Raw genomic sequence first — 20,936 nt, 5'->3', positions numbered from 1 at the left:
TGAAGGTTCCCCTGGGGGGACAATCCACGTCCAGTGGATTTGACCAGAAGTTAGTTCTTCCCAGGCTGCTGGAGTGAGGCCCTCAGTTCCTTCCCTCATGGGCCTCTCCCCTGGGCAGCTCACAACACGGCAGCTGACTTTTCTCTGAGCAGCGAGGCACAGAGCAAAAGAGACGGCGAGAGAGGCAGGCATGAAAGCAGTGACACCCATCACTTCTGCCACTGTTTTTCCTTCAGAAGGGAAGTTTTAGGTCTAGATCACACTCAAGGGGAGGACATTATGAGGAACAAAAGGTGAGGTCACTGGAGGTCATCTCAGAGGTTGCTTGCCGTGGGTATGAATATCATTTAATGTCATTTGTTGAGACGAAGTTTGATTTTCTGTTGCTGACAGTTAAAATCTCCGGTTCTGATGAGCTAACTTAAGTGGGTGTCTGAGCATCTCTGAACCCAATGGGATATGGCACAGTGCCCATTAAAGGAAACAGAGGCTGAGTCTGGCCTCCACGGCTCCTGGGACTGATCTCTACAATCTGCCCTCCTTTTCTCCCTTTCTTGAAATAAAATAGATTTTAAAACTGCTCTAACTAGGTTTTCTACAAAGTGTGTGTTCCCCTGTGTGGAAACTTCTGTGGTCCACAAGTGTCTGTGCTACTCTGTGTGCTTCTCTAAAAATGAATACCTTTCAACAACGCTCTTTTGGGAGCAAGCTTTAAATCACTACATTTCACTCAGGAGCATTAAAGAAGACACTTCATGCAGGAAGCCCTGGGGCCTTGTCCCCAGAACTGCTACCCCCCCATCACTTCAAGGAGGCCCAGGGCCTCCGTATCAGGTCACAGGGTAAGCAGCGGTCTCAGAGAATTCTGACAGAGCAGAGCTGTGATTGAGAATCTCGAGGCTCATGCACGTGGAGAGGCAGGCCAGACCCCAGCAGGGAGGGCAGCAGGACCTGCTTGTGCCTGGACCCCTTGGCTTCCAGACAGATCTGGCCCATGAAACCCACCCGTGACGTTCAATTCCATGTGAACACAGGAGCATTATAGGGACCTTATTTATTTATTTATTTAAAAGTATATTTTCAATGTTATATACTTATTATTTTATTTTATTTTTTTAGAAAGAGAGAGAGCCTGCAAGTGGGGTTGGGAGGGGCAGAGGGAGAGGAAGAGAGGGAATCTTAAGCAGGCTCCATGCCCAGGGCAAAGCCCGACATGGAGCTCGATCCCACAACCCCAAGATCATGACCTGAGCTGAAATCAAGAGTCAGATGCTTAACTGACTGAGCCACCCAGGCGTCCCATTATATGGACCTTATTTTAAAAAAGCAAACACCAGCACAAAAAGCAATCTCATTTAAAAAAAATTAGTTCCTGAATTCTTAGCCTTGACATTTCACTCTTCTAAAGCGAAGCCCAAATCCCCATGAATCTATATGGATGTACTTCTGTGCTTGAAAACATACAAGAGCCTCAACCCCTACAGAAGGGGCTGTCAGGATATATCTCGGTGCGGCTCACGTTTACCTGCATTCGATGAACCAATGCCGGATCTGGTCTTGAAGGTTCTCCTTGATGTCTGGACCTTCTATTAATTTCAGGTCATCCTTGATTGTAACCAAGGCTTCTTTGTAGTTCTCCTCATGCTTTATCTGGACCTCATTTCTTAGGGAGCTCACCTTTTCAGCCTGGATTACTGTAGCACTGACTTCATTATACAAAGGAGGTGGCTTCTGAAAACACAAGCAAAAAGGTTTGAGATCATAAATGTTATCGTACTGGTGAAGGGCATCAGACGCTAATGAAGTACGTCAATATCTTTGACGCCGTCTTATCAAGGCCTACAACAAATACATACAGAGAGAAAGAATCAGATCTGGCAGGAAAATCTGAAGAAATGATTCACCACTATGGAGAGGAAAGATGGGGAACACTTTATACCATTTCCCAGAATCTGGGGGGCGGGAGTTAGCTTGAAAAATGCATAGTCAAGAAACATTAAAAAAGTAGAGTTCAAACTCCAGAAAGCGTTTCCGAATCTTCTTGGTTAATGGGAGAACAAAGAATACAGAGGGAGAAAGTACTTGAAGAAAGACTGATGAAAAGTTTGGGTGCTCTGATTTTAAGAAAAACTGCCCCGAAATCAACTCTGCAAACATCTGTTCTATTGTTAAAGGCCTCCCAAGTAGGAATTCTCAGCTGACTCCAGACATTCACCCTGATTTTACATCTTTTTGTTAGAATGTTCTATTTCAAAATCTGCTGATTAGCAAGTCAACAGAAGTCTGGCTATTAAGCACCAATCAAATGCTCAGCACTGGTCTCTGTCATCTAATGTCTATGGGGGTTGTGGTAAGAGAAAATACAAAATCACTTTGAGGGGCGTCTGGGGGGCTAAGTCAGTCTAGCACACGACTCCTGATCTCAAGGTCATGAGTTCAAGCCCCAAGTTGGGTGGAGAGTCTACTTAAAAAAAAGCCAAAAAACAACAAAACAAAACAAAACAACCCAAATCATTTTGAGACATAATTCCTGTTCTCTAGAATCTTTAAAGAAATGGAGTTGGCAAGAGAAAAGTAACATACGACGTAGTAGCGAACAATGTCAGATAACCAAGACCTTACAACATGGGTTTGGATGGAGATTTTGAACTAAAAGGGACTTGGAGAAGGAAAACATGTACGGGGCGGAGGTGCCCAGAATCCCACCTCTGCAAGCTGAACGACGGTCTCCCTCACAAAGGATCCGAGCTCTACGCATTTCAAAGTCAGCCTCGGCCATTCAGCAAATAAAGGGCATATTCACTGGTGTGCTGGACCCAGCCCATAATAGCTCATGAGAGCCAACTGACACATTTTCTAGAACTTTGCAAGCGGTTGTTAAATATAGCCATTCTAAAATGCTAAACTGCAGAAACTTAGGGAGCAAATTATATTACAAAGTTCTCAATTCTCAAAACTCATCACTTCCTAATTATTTTGCTGGGTATTACTATATCATCTATGTTCTTGACATTATTGATGTCTGTTGTATCTCTATGGTGAAAATACTATATAATGGTATGCCAGAAGGCGTATCTTCCCAACTGTGTTATTCTGCTTAGTAGCTTGACTGGGCGACAATGGGTATATTTACGTCATGGAAATTAGCAAATGCTATTTAAATTTAACCCTAAGTTGTTCTGATTCCTCTGTTTACTCTTCGTCTTTCTTGTGTTCAGTTTTCATTTTGCTGAAGCAAGCACATGAGAGTAATCTTCAGAATGCATACGTGCAACTGTGAACCTTCCAAGTACTTGCCCTTCCGAGGTGTTTCCTTGGGCCCCTCCCACCTGAATGGGAGTGTGGCAGCTTCCCTGGAGGAGACTTCTAGCATGCAGAGACCCAGTGACCGGCTTGTTGGACACTGCTGTTCCTTGTGGATAAGCTGTTCTCCCTCCTGCTTTACACTCGGAACTCTGAATGTTTATTGAAACGCGTCTAGGTGTGGGCAGGTCCTCACTCACCATATTCTCCCTTTGGTGGGTCCATTCAATACACAAAATTATGTCTTCAACTCTGAAAATTTCCCTTCTGTTATTTCCTTTTCCCCCATTTCTCTCTCTGCAACAAATATTAGATAAAACGCCAGGCCACCAGATTAATCTTCCGCAACTCACTTTTCTCTTGTATGTTCCATCTCTCCTTGATCTATTTGTACTATGTTATAGGAGGTTCTTGAACTTTATCTTCCAGAACTCATTTGGTTTTCAGTTATGTCCATTTTTTGTTTGCATTTATTTAACATTTTAAGGGGGGGTTATTGTTTTGCCTTTGGGGGCATGCTTTTTATTTCCCCAGAATTCTTTCTTATTTTATTTTTGTTCCCTTCTTGTTTTTAGTAGTCATCTTGTTTGGGGAAATTTTTTTAGATGCAGCATATCCTCAAATACACTGATGAGTAATTTTTTCCAAGTTTTCTTTTTTTTTTTTTTTCCTCTCAAAATTCTGGAGAGCTTAAAAAAACAGATTCCCAGTTTCATCCTGGGGGTGAGGAAACAGGAAGAAACTAGTAACTTTTGAAAATCTTCAGGTGATTCTGATAATTATCCAGGTTTAGGGTTTGGTAACCTGTAGCCCACAAGTCAAACTTGACCCACGTGCATGTTTTTGTAAGTGAAGTTATACTGGATCATGGCCAAGCCCATTCATTTACATACTGTCTGTGGCTTTCACACTCCAAGGACAATGTGGAAAAGTTGTGGCAGAGACTGACAAAGAAGGAGAAGGGAGAGAGGGAGGAGGGGAGAGGAAAGGGGAGAGGGAGAGCAGGGAGGAGGAGGAGCTGTTTAATAGAAGACTCAAGAAGAAGATGCAGGTATCACTCTGGCGTGAGTGCATGCTCACTCTACAGAAGTAATCCCTCAACGCTTATAGTAATCCGGCCAGGCTGGCGTTTGTAGAATATAAAGAAATGAACCAGAGAGGCTAATTAGCTTTCCCAAATTCACATAGCTGGCAAATGGCAGAGGCAGGAAACAACCCCTGGTTTATCTGATCTAAAGCCACGCTCTGGGGTTTGGGACAGAAGCCTGTGTGCGAGTTGAGGCTCAGCCACCCGCTGCCTCTGTGATTTTGTAAAAGGATTGACACTGGTGTGGCTCAGTTTCCTCCTCTATGTGAGGCCCTGCTCCAGAGCCTGGCACTGAGTGACGCTTCCGTGCATTTACTGCGGTTGTGATGGTGACTGTCACCATAACGTCAGGTGCACCAAAGTCTGAGCCCGTGAACCCAGGAGTGCTAGGAGTTACCGTACAAGGAAAATTTCAGGGATAAGAGAAAAACATCAAAGTTCATCTCAAAAGCTTTGAAACAAATACAGGACAAAATTCAAGTATAGGACATACATTTACAAGGGACATTAACAGAATTATACATTTCAATCAATTAACTGGAAAAAAGATATTCTTAAAGACTCAATTGATGCCATATATTAAAATAGATTCAAAGTGGATGAAATAGGTAATTGTAACAAGTATGCATCTACATACACACACACCCACACACCCACCCACACACACAATCTCCAAGAGATTCCTATGACCCTCAACTAGAAACCACAATCGAGATGCCATTAGAATACAGCATCCACTTAACAACACAAAGTCCGTGAAAAAGATGAAAAAAATTACACATATAATACTTTGAGTTTAGTATGATGGAAATGTCCAACTTTTATGGTAGAAAAAATGCTAAAACCGCTTTAAAAGTGAAACTAGAATGAAGATTATAGGATCAGTTTAAAGAACAACGTTCACAACAAATGATCTAAATTCCCTCTCTATGCAGGCACTCAAGGCATGACTATATTATGTATCTTGTGCCAAAACAAAGAGATAGAAATTTCCTTTATTTAATCATTTTTAAAAGTATCCAATTCTTAATATCTTTCAGGTGATATTTTTATTCCTAGTGTTTACATTTTAAACGTATGAAGTGGGAGTTTATAATTTACAGAACAAGTTTTATTTGATCTCTGCAATGACTATTTTAAAGTTCATTGTTTTCATGAAGATGTTAAAATGGCTCGTTATTACAAATGACTCAAATTTCTTTGTCTGTAATGAATGTGCAAAATTGTTTTGAAGTCTTGCATTAATGTTCTGATTCTCTACTCTATCAATGAATCATATGGTATTGCTTCACCCCCAATTACTCTGTTCTTATGGTAATACCCAGCAGATTTCTTTCACAGATGTACATGTATAAACTATATTGTAGCTGGTTTTTCCCCCTTTCATCCCTTAAAAATGAAGCAGTGAGTGGATGACTCTGATTTGCGTCTTGGCAATTGTTCAACACTACAGAGTGTTCCGCAAACTTCCTAGCGCTTCCATGATCTTTGAGTGGAGCAGAGAAATCTCTCAACTCTCACTAGATTTTTGTAACAAGCCCAGTGGCCCGTGCTCTGTCCTCTGCGTTCTTCCTCCACGTTTCCTTACTGATGTTCACATCCATTTTGGAGGTAGAAATGAGGACGTGACTATCCCATTGAACAGATGAGGACAACTGAGGATCATGCCTAAGTGGCTCTCTCAAGTCATTCTACGTTAATGAAGAAGCTAGCAATAAGGTTTCCCGATTCCTTCCGTTCTGTGTTTCTCCTATTACACCATGCTGGGCCGTTAATATGTGTGTATTCATGCATGTTTCTTGATATAGACTTTCTCTGACAAAAATACATTTGGGGTCATTTGTAGCTTCTTTCTCTAGTTGCTTTTGAATGTAAAGGTTATAATCTATTTAGGTCCTATGTTAATGAGCAGCTTTTCCTTTGGGCTAAAACATCTTTTCCTCGTTAGCAACTTTGGTCATATGGAATTCAAATTTGTTAACTCACCGCATAAACAGCAACTCATTTAAAAATAAATTACGAATATTAAAGGGAAATAGAGAACATGATAATACACTATATATTGAAATACATCAGCTGTAGAATAATGCATCTTAATGAAGGCTTCCCATGTGAATAAACCATTATATTTACAAGCTTTCCACAGTTAATGACCCAGAACGGGATAGCGAAACTTACGTTTATAGCAAGGTCCTCTGTCAGCAAAAATATACATATTAATAATTGATGTTGCTGTAAAAATAGGACATCTGATGATGCTTCCCGGGTTTGTGGGGAAATAGGACTCCATGGTCCATTAACTTAAAATGCTTATCTAATGTTTGATGGGCTTTGTCTTTAAAAATCCTTGTTCAAATTAGTCAGATAAAATGGACATTTGTCCACATGAAAATCTGTTCAATTTATCAGTCACAAATACACTTGCTGATGAGTGATTTAATGCTGGCAGCGTTCTCTAGAAGCTCATTGTCTTGAGGGGGTTTTGCTTCCTCGTGGTGCTTTGTTGTCACCGAAGGCAAAGTTGGAGCAGGGAGGGTAAAGGAAAGCATCTATTCCAAGCAAATGGCCGTCCTGTGAAGTCTCTGGCTGTCGTCAATGCAGAGATTAATTAGCCCCAGCGCCTCCCGAACACAGCGTGCACTGGTGTTCATTAGGAAGCATTTAGAGGCAGGCTCGGTCGGCTCCCCACTCCCCAAGAAGCCACAAGCTTCTCGCTCTAATTTTGCACATGGAATGAATGTTTCATGCTGCGGAGAGGGGGCTGCTCTTCAGCTGATCCATTTCAGGATGGTGGGTGTGGTGTTCCTTAGTTTATGAAAATAAGCCATTTTGTTCCATCATTTCATTTAGAGTAACACATCTGTATTTATATGTCTGCTTTTACACAAATATACCTACTTATAAAGATGAACCCGGCAGAAGAGGTGGGAAAAACTGTCTGCAGAGCCACAGGCAATGGTTTGCTTGGGCCCTCTGGTTATGGTAGGTCCTTATTTTAGGATGCCATCATTTTAGTGGGTGCAAAACTATTAAATAATAAAAATTTTTTTAGCCCGCAAGCCTAATTCCTGAAAATTGTTTAGTAATTCTAAGATTTGCTAAATTAGGAGCGGGGCCAAGAATGGCCAAGTTGAGTTTACAACTGATTAGTGATAGAAGCTTCATCAGCTACTTTTGTGTTTTACTCTCTTGGAACATTTTTTTAAAATAAACACTTGGATGATGGTACTTCTAGGTCATAAGGCACGATTTTAAGGGATTCACAAATTTTAACTAATTTCTTCCTCCTAATACCCTATGGGTAGGTGGCCCTACTATCTTCATTTTATGGGGGAGGAAGCGGAAGTGCCGGGGGTTCAAGGCACTCGCCTGGTGTTGCACAGCCATGCCCGGGCGGACTGGGGCTTCGGCCCGTGGGGTCTATTTCTGGCATCTCTGCTCTGACCCTCTGTGGCTGGCTGGGTCTCTCCACTGGTAAGTTTCTTCTGGCTTAACCCATTTTGTCTGAAAGTGGTTTTTTTTTTTTTTTAAAGATTTTATTTATTTATTTGACAACAGAGAGAGAGAGAGAGCACACAAGCAGGGGGGAGCAGCAGAAGGAGAGGGAGAAGCAGGCTCTCCGCTGATGTGGGGCTCAATCCCAGGACCCTGAGGATGTGGGGCTCAATCCCAGGACCCTGAGCCAAAGGCAGACGCTCAATGACTGAGCCACCCAGGCGCCCCTAAAAATGGTGTGTTTTTTTACGCGTACTATAGATCATACGTTTTAGAAACTGTGCATTTGTAATTTTGATAGATATTGCTGATCTGCCCCTCAAAGATGTTACAGGATTTACTTACTCTCCTCCCAACAGTATAGGACAGAGCCTGTCTTTCCATCCTTTGCCAACATGGTGACATTGACCTTTTTGGTCTTAGCTAACTTAAATACGTAAAAAAACCCCTGGCAATTAGCAAGGATTTTTGAATCATGAATGATGTGAACATCTAAACCCATGATATTAAACCATTTGAAGAAAAGTAACAGCTAACGCCCACCTCATGCTCCCTGTGTGCAATGTGTCAGATGCTACTTTAAATGCTTTACAGACAGCAATTTCTTTAGGAATTAACACAAATCTACGCGAGAGGTGCTATGACCATTTCCATTTCGCCTATGTGGAAAACGCGGCACCCAGAAGTCAAGTCACCACCCAAATTCCCCCAGCTAGGAAATGATAGAACCAGGATCTGAACGCGGACAGGCTGGCTCCAGCGATCATGGCCTTAACCACTCTACCCACTACATTAACCGACTGTGTAATGGGCCCTAATCTAAGACAGATAAGGACGAACGTCCTGCCCTAGGATGTAGGTAAAGAAATCCTGGGATCAGGCGACTAAGGGAGGGTAAGGAAGATAATTCTTTTCATCATGTAATTTCTGATGATCTGGGGACTCGGGACGAGAGTAAAGCAGAATCACAAGAGTAACAACTTAACATCAAACTGAAAGTTCCCAAGTAACTAGACTGTAAAATCCCATTTAATAGAAAACAGTGTCCTCCCTCAAGCTCGGATCTCCCTGCTCAGCCTAAGAGCCTTTCATGCACCCATGTACCAAAGTCACTGCCTTTCCTGGTTTGTGAACTTTTTTCTGGTGCAACACACATACTGTGGGTGGTGGGTGGGCAGCACCTCCTGCCTTCGGGATCTTCAGAACTCCCCCCCACCCGCAGCTATCTGAGGTGACTCTGGATTAGACTCCGACCACGTGAGCTGCTCCAGCTCCCCTGCTTTTGGAGATCCTACTTTTAACAGACTAATTTCAAGTTCATAAATCTGAGCAGCAAATAACGAAGGCCAAGAGAGTTCCATATTTGGAAATTGGTGGCATGTGTACTTTATGCAACAACTTATTTTGGAATATACTGTGTTTCGTTACACAGAAAAGTTACCACACTTCTTCACGATTCAGTTATTGTGACAGTGTACTGAAATTTTCCAAGAGGATCGACGTTGGCCATGATTCCTTGAAGGCATATCCTACCCTAAGCTCCAGGATAGGCCCTTTACCTGCAATCTCTCTTGATGCTCTTCTAATAGCTCTGAGAAATAGGTAGCATCATCCTGCTCTTGCAGAAGAAGAAACTGAGGCTCAGAGGGGGGTAAGTATGTTGCTCTAAGGACCTCCACTGACCCCCTCCATGGTAGAGCTGGGTGCACATTCCCAGCTGGCCACCCCACATGCCTGGTTCTTCATCAACATGGCGGAGCAAACCCTTCAAATTTGGTCCCTGAAGACATGCCCTCATTTCTAAGATGCTGCCTCCCCCAGAGACACTTAGGGAACAACTCTTTTGCCTTTAAAAAGTAAAATAAAACTGAAACAAAGCAAAGCAGAACCCCACATGTAATGGCAAATCCGTGTTTTTGAGAATAAATTTATTTCTAGAAAGAAACGTCATTGGAAGCCAACTATAATGAATAATACACACGACCACGCTGGATGACATGGGTTTTGGTTGGAACTAAAGTGTGACCATAAGGAGCACTTCATTTTGACTCTTCACTCATTTTGGCTTTGACAGCAGTTGCCAAAGAAGAGCCCATGACTAGGGAGGACACCGGAAGAACCACCTTCCCGAGGGGAGCCTTTGAGGGACCTGCCTTTTGGGAGCTCACTGGGTGCCCAAGCTCCAAAATAAGAAAGACCAAATTGACCAGCAAATGATGATAATGTAGCTTGTTTGATGTTAGAATCTGAAGGTGAGCAGGGTTTTAGGGTGCTTTGAGGACTTTGTTGACTCATTTCAAAGTGATGGTTCTTCCTCTTTAATAAGTGTCCCCCAGTGTTCTTTATTATAATGAAAACATTGCTAGCTCCAGGGTAACATAAAATATATGATGGGCATGACCGTAGGACAAATTATTTCAAAGAGATCCACAGAAGGAAATGTATTACATTCATTAAGTTTCCTTCCACTCGATCCACTCCATTGGCTCTGCCAATTAAAATAACTGCACATGAATTTTTAGAGTGCTATTTATTTCCCTTTGTAGATTTTAGAATATAAATATTTAAAATGGCAATATCAAAAAAATAATTTGTATGACAATGGTAAAGGAAACATTTGGTCAGGGATGGGAGGCATAATGATGTCTCTTGCTCTTATTCTGGTTTCAGTTATTAAATACCTGGAAACACGCCAAGCTTCCCCAAACATACAAATACTGTTTTGATCAGATAAGTCAATGGTTTAGTCATTGGCATGACGTAATGAAATGAAATAATGGAAAAGTAAAATTTTAAAATGAGTGGACAATATCTTCATTAGTGATGTAGTGGGAAGTAGATTCAATTGAAAACATTTCTTGGATTTGGGATAATGGATTTTTATGGTTATCAGCCAGAGAACAGAAGATACCATTCTTTTAAGAACTGAATCCATATATTTCTCAATGGTGTAAAATTTCAATAGAACACACACTAGCAGGACGAGACGTACTTGAAAAAAAAAAAGGCAAACTGAAGAAAGTTACGTTTAACACAAAACAGATAAGTTGGTCTCTTTATAGTATCCAAACTCTGTACTGCTGAAAAACTAATACAGACTTCTTTGATTTGAGCTGAGTAGACTCCAAACTCCAAAGTAAAACAGAAAAATTACAGTAATAAACATGAAATTCTATCTTTGTGTGCTATCAGTGTAAATAATTAAGACTTCAGGGTGAAAAAGAGCGCTGGGCCATTCCCAGGTTTCTGGAATGCTACATGTAGTAGATGTTCAGTAAATGTATGCTGAATTAAATGAAAAGGAATTAAACTATTAACATAAAATTCCGTGTCAAACTTAGATGATCTTAGATTGAATCTTTTGACTGCTAGTTTAGTCTTGAAACTACAAAGTGGAGTAAACCATTGTGTTTATCATGACATCTTGCATCTATGTGCCTCTGATGGGTGGGACAGAGAAACAAATTTGTGTCATTGTCTATCTCCCCATCCGAAGGCACTAAATGGTGTGGAGATTTCAGGAGAAAAAAATTGATATGATTCTACAGCCATTTGCTTTCATTTTAAATGTGTACTTTCTTCCAGTTATTGCAGTAAAATTTAAGCATATTGGAAAATACACATACAGACAGAAAAAAATCTTCTGAAGTCCCCACATTAAAAAAAAAGAGTGCTATTTGAATGTGGTATCTTTTCTTTCTTTAGCATGTGCATAGATGTGTGAATATATTTAGTTGAAATCATATTCTATGTATAATGTTACACCTTGAATTTTCACTTCGAGCATTTTCATGTCATCAAAAATTAGTCATGAACATGCTTTTCCATGGTGATACACTACAGCATTAATGTAGGTCCACCAGGACTTATGGAACTACATCCCTACTCTGATGGGTTTTATCCCCAGTTTTTCATTATTAAAAAGAACACTGTAGGAAACTCCCATGCACATAAATCTGTTTCTGATGATTTCCTTAAGACAGAAATAGAGCGTGGGGGCGAAGAGATTTAAATATGTTAACGAACTTGGGGCACGTTGTTCACGGTCTTTTAGAAAGGCCGAGTTGATGTAACTCATGTAGGAGAAACAGCATCTCCTCTCACTCTTGTCAATAATCACAACTTGAAAAAACTTTTTTTGTTTGCTTATAAGATAGAAAGAACTTACCCTATTCTCACCAATTCTAAGATGCATAGTTTTCTTAGTTTAATGTATCTGAAAATAGGGATGGATGTGTCTTACAATCTAGGTTGTGTTTTGGCTTATTTGACAGTATCTTGTAAAAATCGCGATGCATCTTATAATCGATGACATCAGGATTCAAGGAAACACAGTATCTCCTTTAATTTTTAATTTGTATTTTTTGACCACTAGCGAATATTCTTGATTCTTATAGAACCACTTCAGTATACATTTCAATGTCCTGGTGAATTAAAAAAAAAATATATATAAGCGTGGTAAAAAAGCCATAACAAAATTTATCACCTTGGTCATTTTTGAAGATACAGTTCTGTAGTGTTAAGGATATTCACATTGTTGTGAAACAGATCTATAGAACTTTTTAATTTTGTAAAACCGAAACTCCATGCCCACTGGGCAACATCTGCCCTCTCCCCCTCCCTCAGGCCCTGGCAGCCACTGTTCTATTCTGTTTCTCTGAGTTTGACGAATCTGGGTGCCTCAGATAAGTGCAATCACATGGTAGTTATCTTTTTGTGACTGCTTATTTTACTTAACATAATGTCCTCAGGTTTGCCCATGCTAAAGCATGCGACAGGATTTCCTTCTTCTTTTTTTTAAAGATTTTACTTATTTGGCAGAGAGAGAGAGAGCAGAAGCAGGAGGAGGAGCAGAAGGAGAGGGAGAAGCAGACTCCCCGTTGAGCAGGGAGCCCGATGTCAAGACCCCAGAATCATGACCTGAGCCGAAGGTAGACTCTCTTTTTTTTTTTTGAAGATTTTATTTATTTATTTGACAGAGAGAGAGATAGCGAGAGCAGGAACACAAGCAGGGGGAGTGGGAGAGCGAGAAGCAGGCTTCCCGCAGAGCAGGAAGCCCGATGTGGGGCTCGATCCCAGGACCCCAGGATCATGACCTGAGCTGAAGGCAGACGCTTTAACGACTGAGCCACCCAGGCGCCCCGAAGGTAGACTCTTAACTGATGGAGCCACCCAGGTGCCCCAGGATTTCCTTCTTTTTATGACTAGATAGTATGCCACCCAGCAAATGTGTTAAACCATAAAAATCTCCGGGGCGCCTGGTGGCTCAGTTGGTTAAGTGTCTGACTCTTAATTTCAGCTCAGGTCTTGATCTCAGGGTCATGAGTTCCAGCCCTGCCTTAGGCTCTGCACTGGGCTTGGAGCCTACTTAATATATAGATATATTTATAATCTGTGATAGTGGAAGAGACCACTTGCCCACGTGGCTCTCACAGCGTGCCCCAACAACCGCACAGTACAGGACGGGCTGCAGTCCGTGAGGGTCTCAATCCCCAAAATAAATGTTGACTTATCTTTTATCAAAGATCAAAGGGAAATCAAGAATGTAGGTGATCAAGATCAAGGTGTTTCTTAAACCATATAGGCATACTCAGGTATGATTTACCATATTTTTGTGACCAATAAAGGTGGGCCGTCACAACTGAGACTTTATAAACACACGCAGCGGTCCCATGGCCCTTCACCGGGGGACTATGCTCTTCCAAGTGTCTGGAACATGGAGCTGAATTCCTTTCTCAAGCAAAATAATTCACATTTTAAATTCTGTGCTGACAACAGAGGTAGTCCTGGAGGTCACAGCTGTGGGCGGAGTGGTCCAGGATGCGGGGCCGAAGGGAGATACAAGACATTCCAAGACCAGGTGTATTCGCCACACCATTTGTTATTCAGAATGTGCCATCATCAAATTGGTGAAAGTGACACAGCAATATCCTGAATGTGGGACTGAATTACATTTTTTCTATATTTAACAATATCACCGATAAGATCCTTTAATGTTTTTAAATCCTAAAATCTCAGAAAAGAACATCTAATATTTTTATACAAGAAGACCTGATGGGAAACCACAGTTTCAAGGGACATGTTTATGACTGATCACAGAACGACGGAGCTGACTGCCTCCGTGCTCTTGGATCAACCACACACTGGAGACCCCTTGATTTCTCTAAAAGTGAGAAGATGAAGTGCAGTATTAGCAAATATAACTTACAAAAAGAAATAAAAGAGTAATATAATGAAACCTACATCCTTACACTGGTTAAAAAAGTATAAATTACATTACTTTTTTTCACTTCTTACAGTATTCTCTGAGTGTATTAACTGTTATAAATAGAAAGAAAGGAAAAATCTTAAACCCTGATTTTTGTCCTATTGAGATACACATTTGATAAGAAGTACACAAAATTGGGAAAAGGTATTTTGAATTGATATTATTTAATTTTAAAGTTTCTTTTTGTATTAGTTTCAGGGGGAGAATTTAGTGATTCATCAGCTGCATGTAACACCCAGTGCTCATTCCATCAAGTGCCCTCCTTAATGCCCATCACACAGTGACCCCACCTTCCCACCCACCTCCCCTCCAGCAACCCTCAGTTTGTTTCCTAGAGCTCAGCGTCTCTTACATGAAGTTTCAGTTAAAAAAGCTACAAATTGTTTAAACCATGATTCCTATCTTTTTCCCCTCTGATAAAATTTTGAACATGTATTTTATTTAATTTTTTAGACATAAAATACACGTTGATCATAGGAAAATGCAAGAATAAGTAAAAGTATAAAAATAGAATCACATGTTCATACTTTACATTTTGGACCATACAGAGAAACTCTAAACATCACTTCTGAAGATACACAATGGGGTGTTTTAACTGGGCCTCAATCTACAATTATAAAACTACCCTGATATGAATATTTATATATTGTAAATTTTGTTCGCTTCCTTCTTTTTTTTTCAGCAAAGAAGTTGCAAAGGGTGGGGATTTCTGAGCAAACAGGCATAAAGGGTTTAACGTGTGTGATGAGACGAACTCTCCTCAGGCGAGTGGGCGCTCACTTAAACTCCCGCGAGTGGTCCCCGCGCTACCCTGGTCCCTGGGTCCTTGCCCAGACCTGGCATCCCCATTCCTGGTTCTCTTTTCTTTTATCAGCATAGATTTGTAAAGATGGTGTCGGCCTCTGTTTTGGAAGTGTGGTATCGTGCTGGCTCTTCCTTCCCCATCCCTCTGCCTCGCCCCTGCCTCGTCACCCCTGCCTCCTGGCGGAGCTCCCCCGGCCTCTCCGCCCCTCCTTCCCTTCCTCCCAGTAAATGACCTGCGTGTCCAACTCCATCCTGGCCCCTACCTCTCACAGGACCCAAACGAACCCCGGTGCTCGGAAAACATTTCCAGCAATCGTTGCAGTGATTGGTTTATTGAGGTATTTTACCTCTTAGGTCTGCTTTGATATTCAGACTTCCCTAGATAATCTTCTCTGTTCAGTATTTTCTAATTTGTGACCTTAGTCACTCATGATACTAATAGGTTTTTTTTTTTTTTTTTAACGTATTGGTGTCTGTGGTTATATACAGCATATATGTGTTTTCTTTTCTTCTTTTAGCCTCACCAGAGTTTGGTTCCTGATCAGCATTTTCAAAGACTCGGTCACTGTGTCTATCAACGTTATCGTGTGATGTTTTTATCCTGGCGTTAAACATGGAGCCCCGAATGATGTAGATCATTCCAACGCACCAATCAATGTGGTAACAGGCTTGCTTTTCCTTTAAATTGTAATGTCTTTTTAGAGAAAGTGAGCCAGTCAGGAAGCAAGGCTCCCAGAATGGTCACCATCGGTGGTGGTAATTGGCTCTGAGAAGAGTTGGCACAGGGGGCTCGAGAGCTGTCTTCAAATCCTTGAAGGCTCATCAGGCGATGGGGAAGCAGACACATTCTGAGTTGCCACGGGGGACAGAACCACAGCCAGGCTGCGGGACCTATAGGTGGGCAGGCTTCAGGTAATGAAAGGAAGAAGCTTCTAAAACGGAACAGAATGGGCAGCCCTGGGAAGCAGGGGCTCCACGTTCAGGAGGCGCTCAGGCAGAGGACAAGCAAGACCTCCTCAGAGGCCTTTGGCTTGATGGTGCAGACAATGCAGAAAACGCCTTGGACAGATGGAGACTCTAAGATGGTTCCCAAAGATCCCCACCTCCTGGTGTGCACCATGCTTGCTTCTAACCGATCTGAACAGGGCAAGGGTGACACACTCCACTTCAGTGGTCATTGCATGAGGTTGTAGGCATTCCCCCTCTCCCTTGCCAGCTCTGATGAAGCAAGTGGCCACATGGAAAGGCCCACCCGATGCGGAGCTGGGGGCCGCCTCCAGCAAACAACTGGCAAAATAAAATAGGCTTTCGGTCTGCAGCCCACGAGGAACTAAGTCCTGCCAACAAGCACATGAGCCTGGAAGTGGATTTTACCCCCGCTGGGCCTCCGATGACACCCGGCCCTCGGCCTTGCGAGATCCCGAGAGCAGACGACTCAGCTAAGCCCAGACCGCTGACCCACAGAACACGTGATGAGTGTGTGAGCAAGCTGCTAAATTGTGGTAATGTTGTCACACGGCAACGGACACCTAATACGTACCCTTTCAACTCTGATTCAGTGCTCACTGTGGAGATCACCCGAAAACAGCCAGCTATCTTGGAGCAAACCCATTCTCTTGACCACAAACGCTACCAGGGGACAGAGCAGACATCACGAGGGAACGGTATACTGTGAGCAACTCGTAGCTTGTTTCCACTTCTGGGGCGGCCCACGTACTCTAACAGAGATGTGTAAACGGACACGCGCCCGCTCTGTGTGGCCCTCACCCCGGGGCACACTTCTGTACAGGACAGGCAATTCCATTCTTTTAAGTCACTGGTCATTTATTTTTCTCTCCTCTCTTTGCACAAAAACTCTCTAAGGGAGACACGAGTCTTAGGAAACCCACATGCATATCCTGTCTGCAAGAGGACTTACCATACCCAGGAATATCATCTCCTCCTCTCTCTGTTTCTCGGTTTTCTTACTTTGATGGAAACCTCGCCAGACCTAAAAGCAAAGACATGGTTACTTGTCTAATACATTAAAAAATTAAAGAGAACACCATCCTACCCTTTCTCCCATTTCAAACGGTATAATGACTACACAGTCAAGGCTGTGCATGCATGTGCGTCGATGGAGTATTTTTTCTTCTGTGATCACAGGCAAAAATTTTAAAGAAAGAACAAATCACAGAAATGGCCTATTCGCTGTTTGAGGACCCAACTGTGGAGCCTTGTTCCAGAGCCGCCCTTCTGGACAAGTGGCGCCTGGGGCAGTCCCGTTCACCCACGGACTGGACAGGATCCACACTCGCCCAAGATCTGGAAGCAAATCGGCTAACCACACAGCCCACTGCTGGCCCGACGACAGCCTCACCCCTGTCAGAATGGCTCTCATCCACAAGACAAGAGACGACAGGTGTTGGAGAGGATGAGGAGGAAGGGGAACCCTTGTGCACCGATGGGAATGCAAGCCGCCACAGCCACTGTGGAAACAGCATGGAGGGTCCTCAGAAAGTTAAAAACAGAACTACCCTATGACCGAGCAATCCCACTTCTGGATACATATCTGAAGGAAGTGATATCACTGTCTTGAAGAGATATCTACACCCTCATGTTCATCCCAGCATTATTGACAATAGATAAGACATGGCAACAACCCATCAGTTGATGGATGAATGGATAAAAAAAAGTGGTATATACACACAACAGAATATTATTCAGCCAAAAAAAAGAAGGAAATCCTGACATTTGTAACAACATGCATGAATTTTGAGAGCAGTGAGCTAAGTGAAAAAGGTCGTAGATAAAGACAACTACTGTATCATCTCACTTAGATGTGGAATCTAAAATACCTCTAGAAACAGAGTAGATTCGGGATTGTCAGGGGCTGGGGGGTGAGGAAAATGGGTGAAAGTGGCCAAAAGGTACAAACTTCCAGTTTTCAGATGAATGAGTTCTGGGGGGTCTATGCACAGCATGGTGACTGTAGCCAATGCCATGTTGTATCCTTGAAAGCTGCTAAGAGAGTTGATCTAAAGTGCTCTCACTATAAAAACTGGTAATTATGTGATGCCATGGATGTTTTAATTACGCTTACGGTGATAATTACTTTGCAATATATATGTCTATCTAATCATGACGTCATACATCTCAAATGTGCACAATGTTTATGTCCATAAAGGTAGGTGGGGCCGGGAGAGAAGAAATGGCTATAAGTCTCATTAGCGAGAGTCCCCTACCTGGGTGTCTTCAAGAGAAACTTCCAGAGTTCAGGAGTGTGGGGCTAGATCTAAGGGTGGTGCTTCATAGTTTTAAGAGAAAAGTTGTCATTAAAATGTGGGGAAATAGAACATGGTCACGTCCAAGACTGGTACAATTCAGCTCTGAACTCAGATGCTTGTTTACAACTTCCTATCTTCACAGAAAGTTGAAAGGAAACAGTCTGTTATGGGTGCCTCCACTGCCCCCCCCGCTCCATCCCCATTCAGAGCCCAGCAGGGATGGGGTCCTGACTCTCTGGCTGGGGTCTGTGTCCCGGTGCCTTCCTTCCCTCCCTTCTCATTCTCATTTGTCCCACAAGCCAGCTTCCGCATTTTCCTGCAAGCAACCTTAGCCTCCATTTGGGAACAGACGGGTGCAAACCCACAGTGCTCATCTGGGGAGGAAACCTCAGGCCCACTTCTAAAGGGAACATCGATGTCCTGGTGCTTAGTGATGGTCACTGGTATTGTGAAAAGCACACACCTGCGCAAGCCAGCAGGTGTGGACCCTTGCTCCCTTTCTATGGTTACGTCTGTGTGTGAATACACACTGAGGATATAAATCCTCAATGAATTTTGAGCCACATTCTTTCCAACAATTATCAATGACCTTTAAAAATATCTGAACCAAATGCCCTGCATTCTATACCTATTTATAATAAAATCTTAAAAAACACGACCAAGCCTAGTTAACGGTTTCTCCAGGGTAAGATAAAAAATCTCTCTGGAATTTAAAATCCAGCTCTATTCAAGGTAGGATTTTGGGATTTGGGGTTTCAGAGCTCACCCCTGGCCCTGGGGTGCATCTGTGTCAAGACACCTGTCCCCAGCAACACGAGCACCACGCGCGCACCTTCTGAATCTGCAGCGCGGCGGCTCCCACATCAGCAACTTTCTCGCCAAGGATCTTGGCTTGCTTTGCTCTGTATTCTTGGAGGAAGATTTGCTTCATGAACATCGCTCTTAGGCGACCTTGCCGTGCTCTCTCAGCGATCTGGATTAGTTTAACAGCCTCTTCTAGGGGGATACCCTTTACGGTGTATTTCTGTGAAAACTTTCAAGTTAAATCAATGTTTAAACATGTTAACTCTATCAGTTGATTCCATATACATCATGTGCTTACTTCTAACACAACCTTGCTAGGAGTTCCCAAACTGTTGATGAAGAGTCTGATGGTGGTTTAATACTAACCATCTCACTCATTAACTATGTGAATTTTGATAACATGCCGTGGCTCTTGCTCTGGTCCCCGATTTAAGAAACCCCCTAAGTTTTCCTCTACCATTCCGAACAAAATACCAATTAGTTCCACAATATTTTAGGTTGGCAGCAAATTATACCAGGAATGCTAATAAAATGGATTCAATAAAACTCAAAATTGCTATTCATGTTTTATTAACTTAATAGTAGAAACATATAAATTAAAAGCACATCTTTAATATGAGAACTTAAAATGTAAAATACACATGAGGTAAAATGCTGACTTCAAAATCCATCCAATCCATTAGGATGATCTAGTAAATATGAGTAATGTTAAAATCATTTTAGGAGTATTCAGTTTATATGTGAAATGTCTTCTAGTACTTACAAATTTGCACTTCAAAACATCCAAATGGGATGGGTAATTTATGACTGGAGAAACACCAGGGCTCATGCGGTAAAATGCTGCCTTTGGGGACCTCAGATGGGCTAGGGGGAAGCAAAGCCAGGTGCGGGGCTGTGACATTTCCTGAGGAGGGTCAAGAGCAAGGTTGTTGGGGCATCCGGAGCCCTGCGAGAGCTCTGAGTGGGCTCAGGGGTGAGGCTCTCTGTGGTCCTTGGGGCTCGGGAGAAGCTGGGGATGTGGCCTGGCTTGGGTGGAGCCTCATGCAGGGACAGAGGCAGAAAGGAGAGGCCTTCTGAATCAGAAAACACCCACTCATGGGCTGAATCCTTGCCAAGGTCTCAGAGGGCAGCATGGCCACCTTATCAGAACGTGGTGCCAGACCCTGAGGTCCCAAGTGTGGGGTGTTCCGATTCATCACCAGGGCCCCTGTTTCCCATGATGATGTCTTCTCTGTAATGGCCCCGGGGTGGGGGTGGGGGTGGGAGTGGGGGGACGGTGCCCAGGAAGGAGCAGGGAAAGGAAAGGGGCATTTACTGAGACCCTACAGAAGCCAGAGGCTTTTCATAGATAATCTCGGCAAATTCACAAAGCAACCCCCAAGGTGGGTATTTTTGTGACCAGTCAAGAGTTAAGACCGAGGCTGACAGAAGAAATAGAATTGACCTGAGCTCCCGTGGTTAGTAAGGGGTAGAGTCAATTTGAACCAAGACTGACCCTCCTCCTCTGCTCCCCAGTGTGGTGCCCTGGTTCCCTTTGAGGGGCTCTTTCATGTCACAATTCCTCAGAGTTTGGTTTTCAGTGAGATCTCATCACCTCAAATTTTCAGTGAGCGCACATTTCCAATAATGCACTCAGCAGGTTAGAGTAGAATGGATACCATGTCGGCATTGAACTGCACAAGGTATGTACAAGAGCTTAAGCAGATAGTAGGTGTCCTGCAAATATTAGTTATTATTGTATTATTATTTCCTTTAGATTCCATATTGTCATTCTGGAAATCATTATAGCCCTTATTGAAGACTTCTGAGGGTTTGAGTGGTCTACTCATTTTTGAACATTTACAGAGGGCCAAGAGTAAATACTAAGCATTAAAGATGTAGGACTGGATGGCAATATTTGCCTCTCAAA

General features: G+C 42.7%; 1 protein-coding gene across 2 annotated transcripts in view; it reads right to left on the bottom strand.

Annotated features, from left to right (window-relative positions):
* Positions 1-20,936, bottom strand: part of IQCA1 (IQ motif containing with AAA domain 1) — a 143,865-nt gene that overhangs the window by 108,809 nt on the left and 14,120 nt on the right. For both annotated transcript variants that reach the window (XM_035006796.1, XM_035006797.1), the window contains exons 4-6: positions 19,056-19,247; positions 16,876-16,947; positions 1,526-1,731 (exon numbers count right to left, since the gene is read on the bottom strand). In XM_035006796.1, coding sequence (XP_034862687.1) covers positions 1,526-1,731; positions 16,876-16,947; positions 19,056-19,247 — 470 coding nt within the window. The remainder of the gene's footprint in view (positions 1-1,525; positions 1,732-16,875; positions 16,948-19,055; positions 19,248-20,936) is intronic.

The sequence above is a fragment of the Mirounga leonina genome, unplaced genomic scaffold (assembly GCF_011800145.1).
Source record: "Mirounga leonina isolate KUSES-001 unplaced genomic scaffold, KU_Mleo_1.0 Mir_151, whole genome shotgun sequence".
Classification (NCBI taxonomy): Eukaryota; Metazoa; Chordata; class Mammalia; order Carnivora; family Phocidae; genus Mirounga; species Mirounga leonina.
Note: the sequence above shows the minus strand (reverse complement) of the source record. Positions and strands in the feature narration are given on the sequence as shown.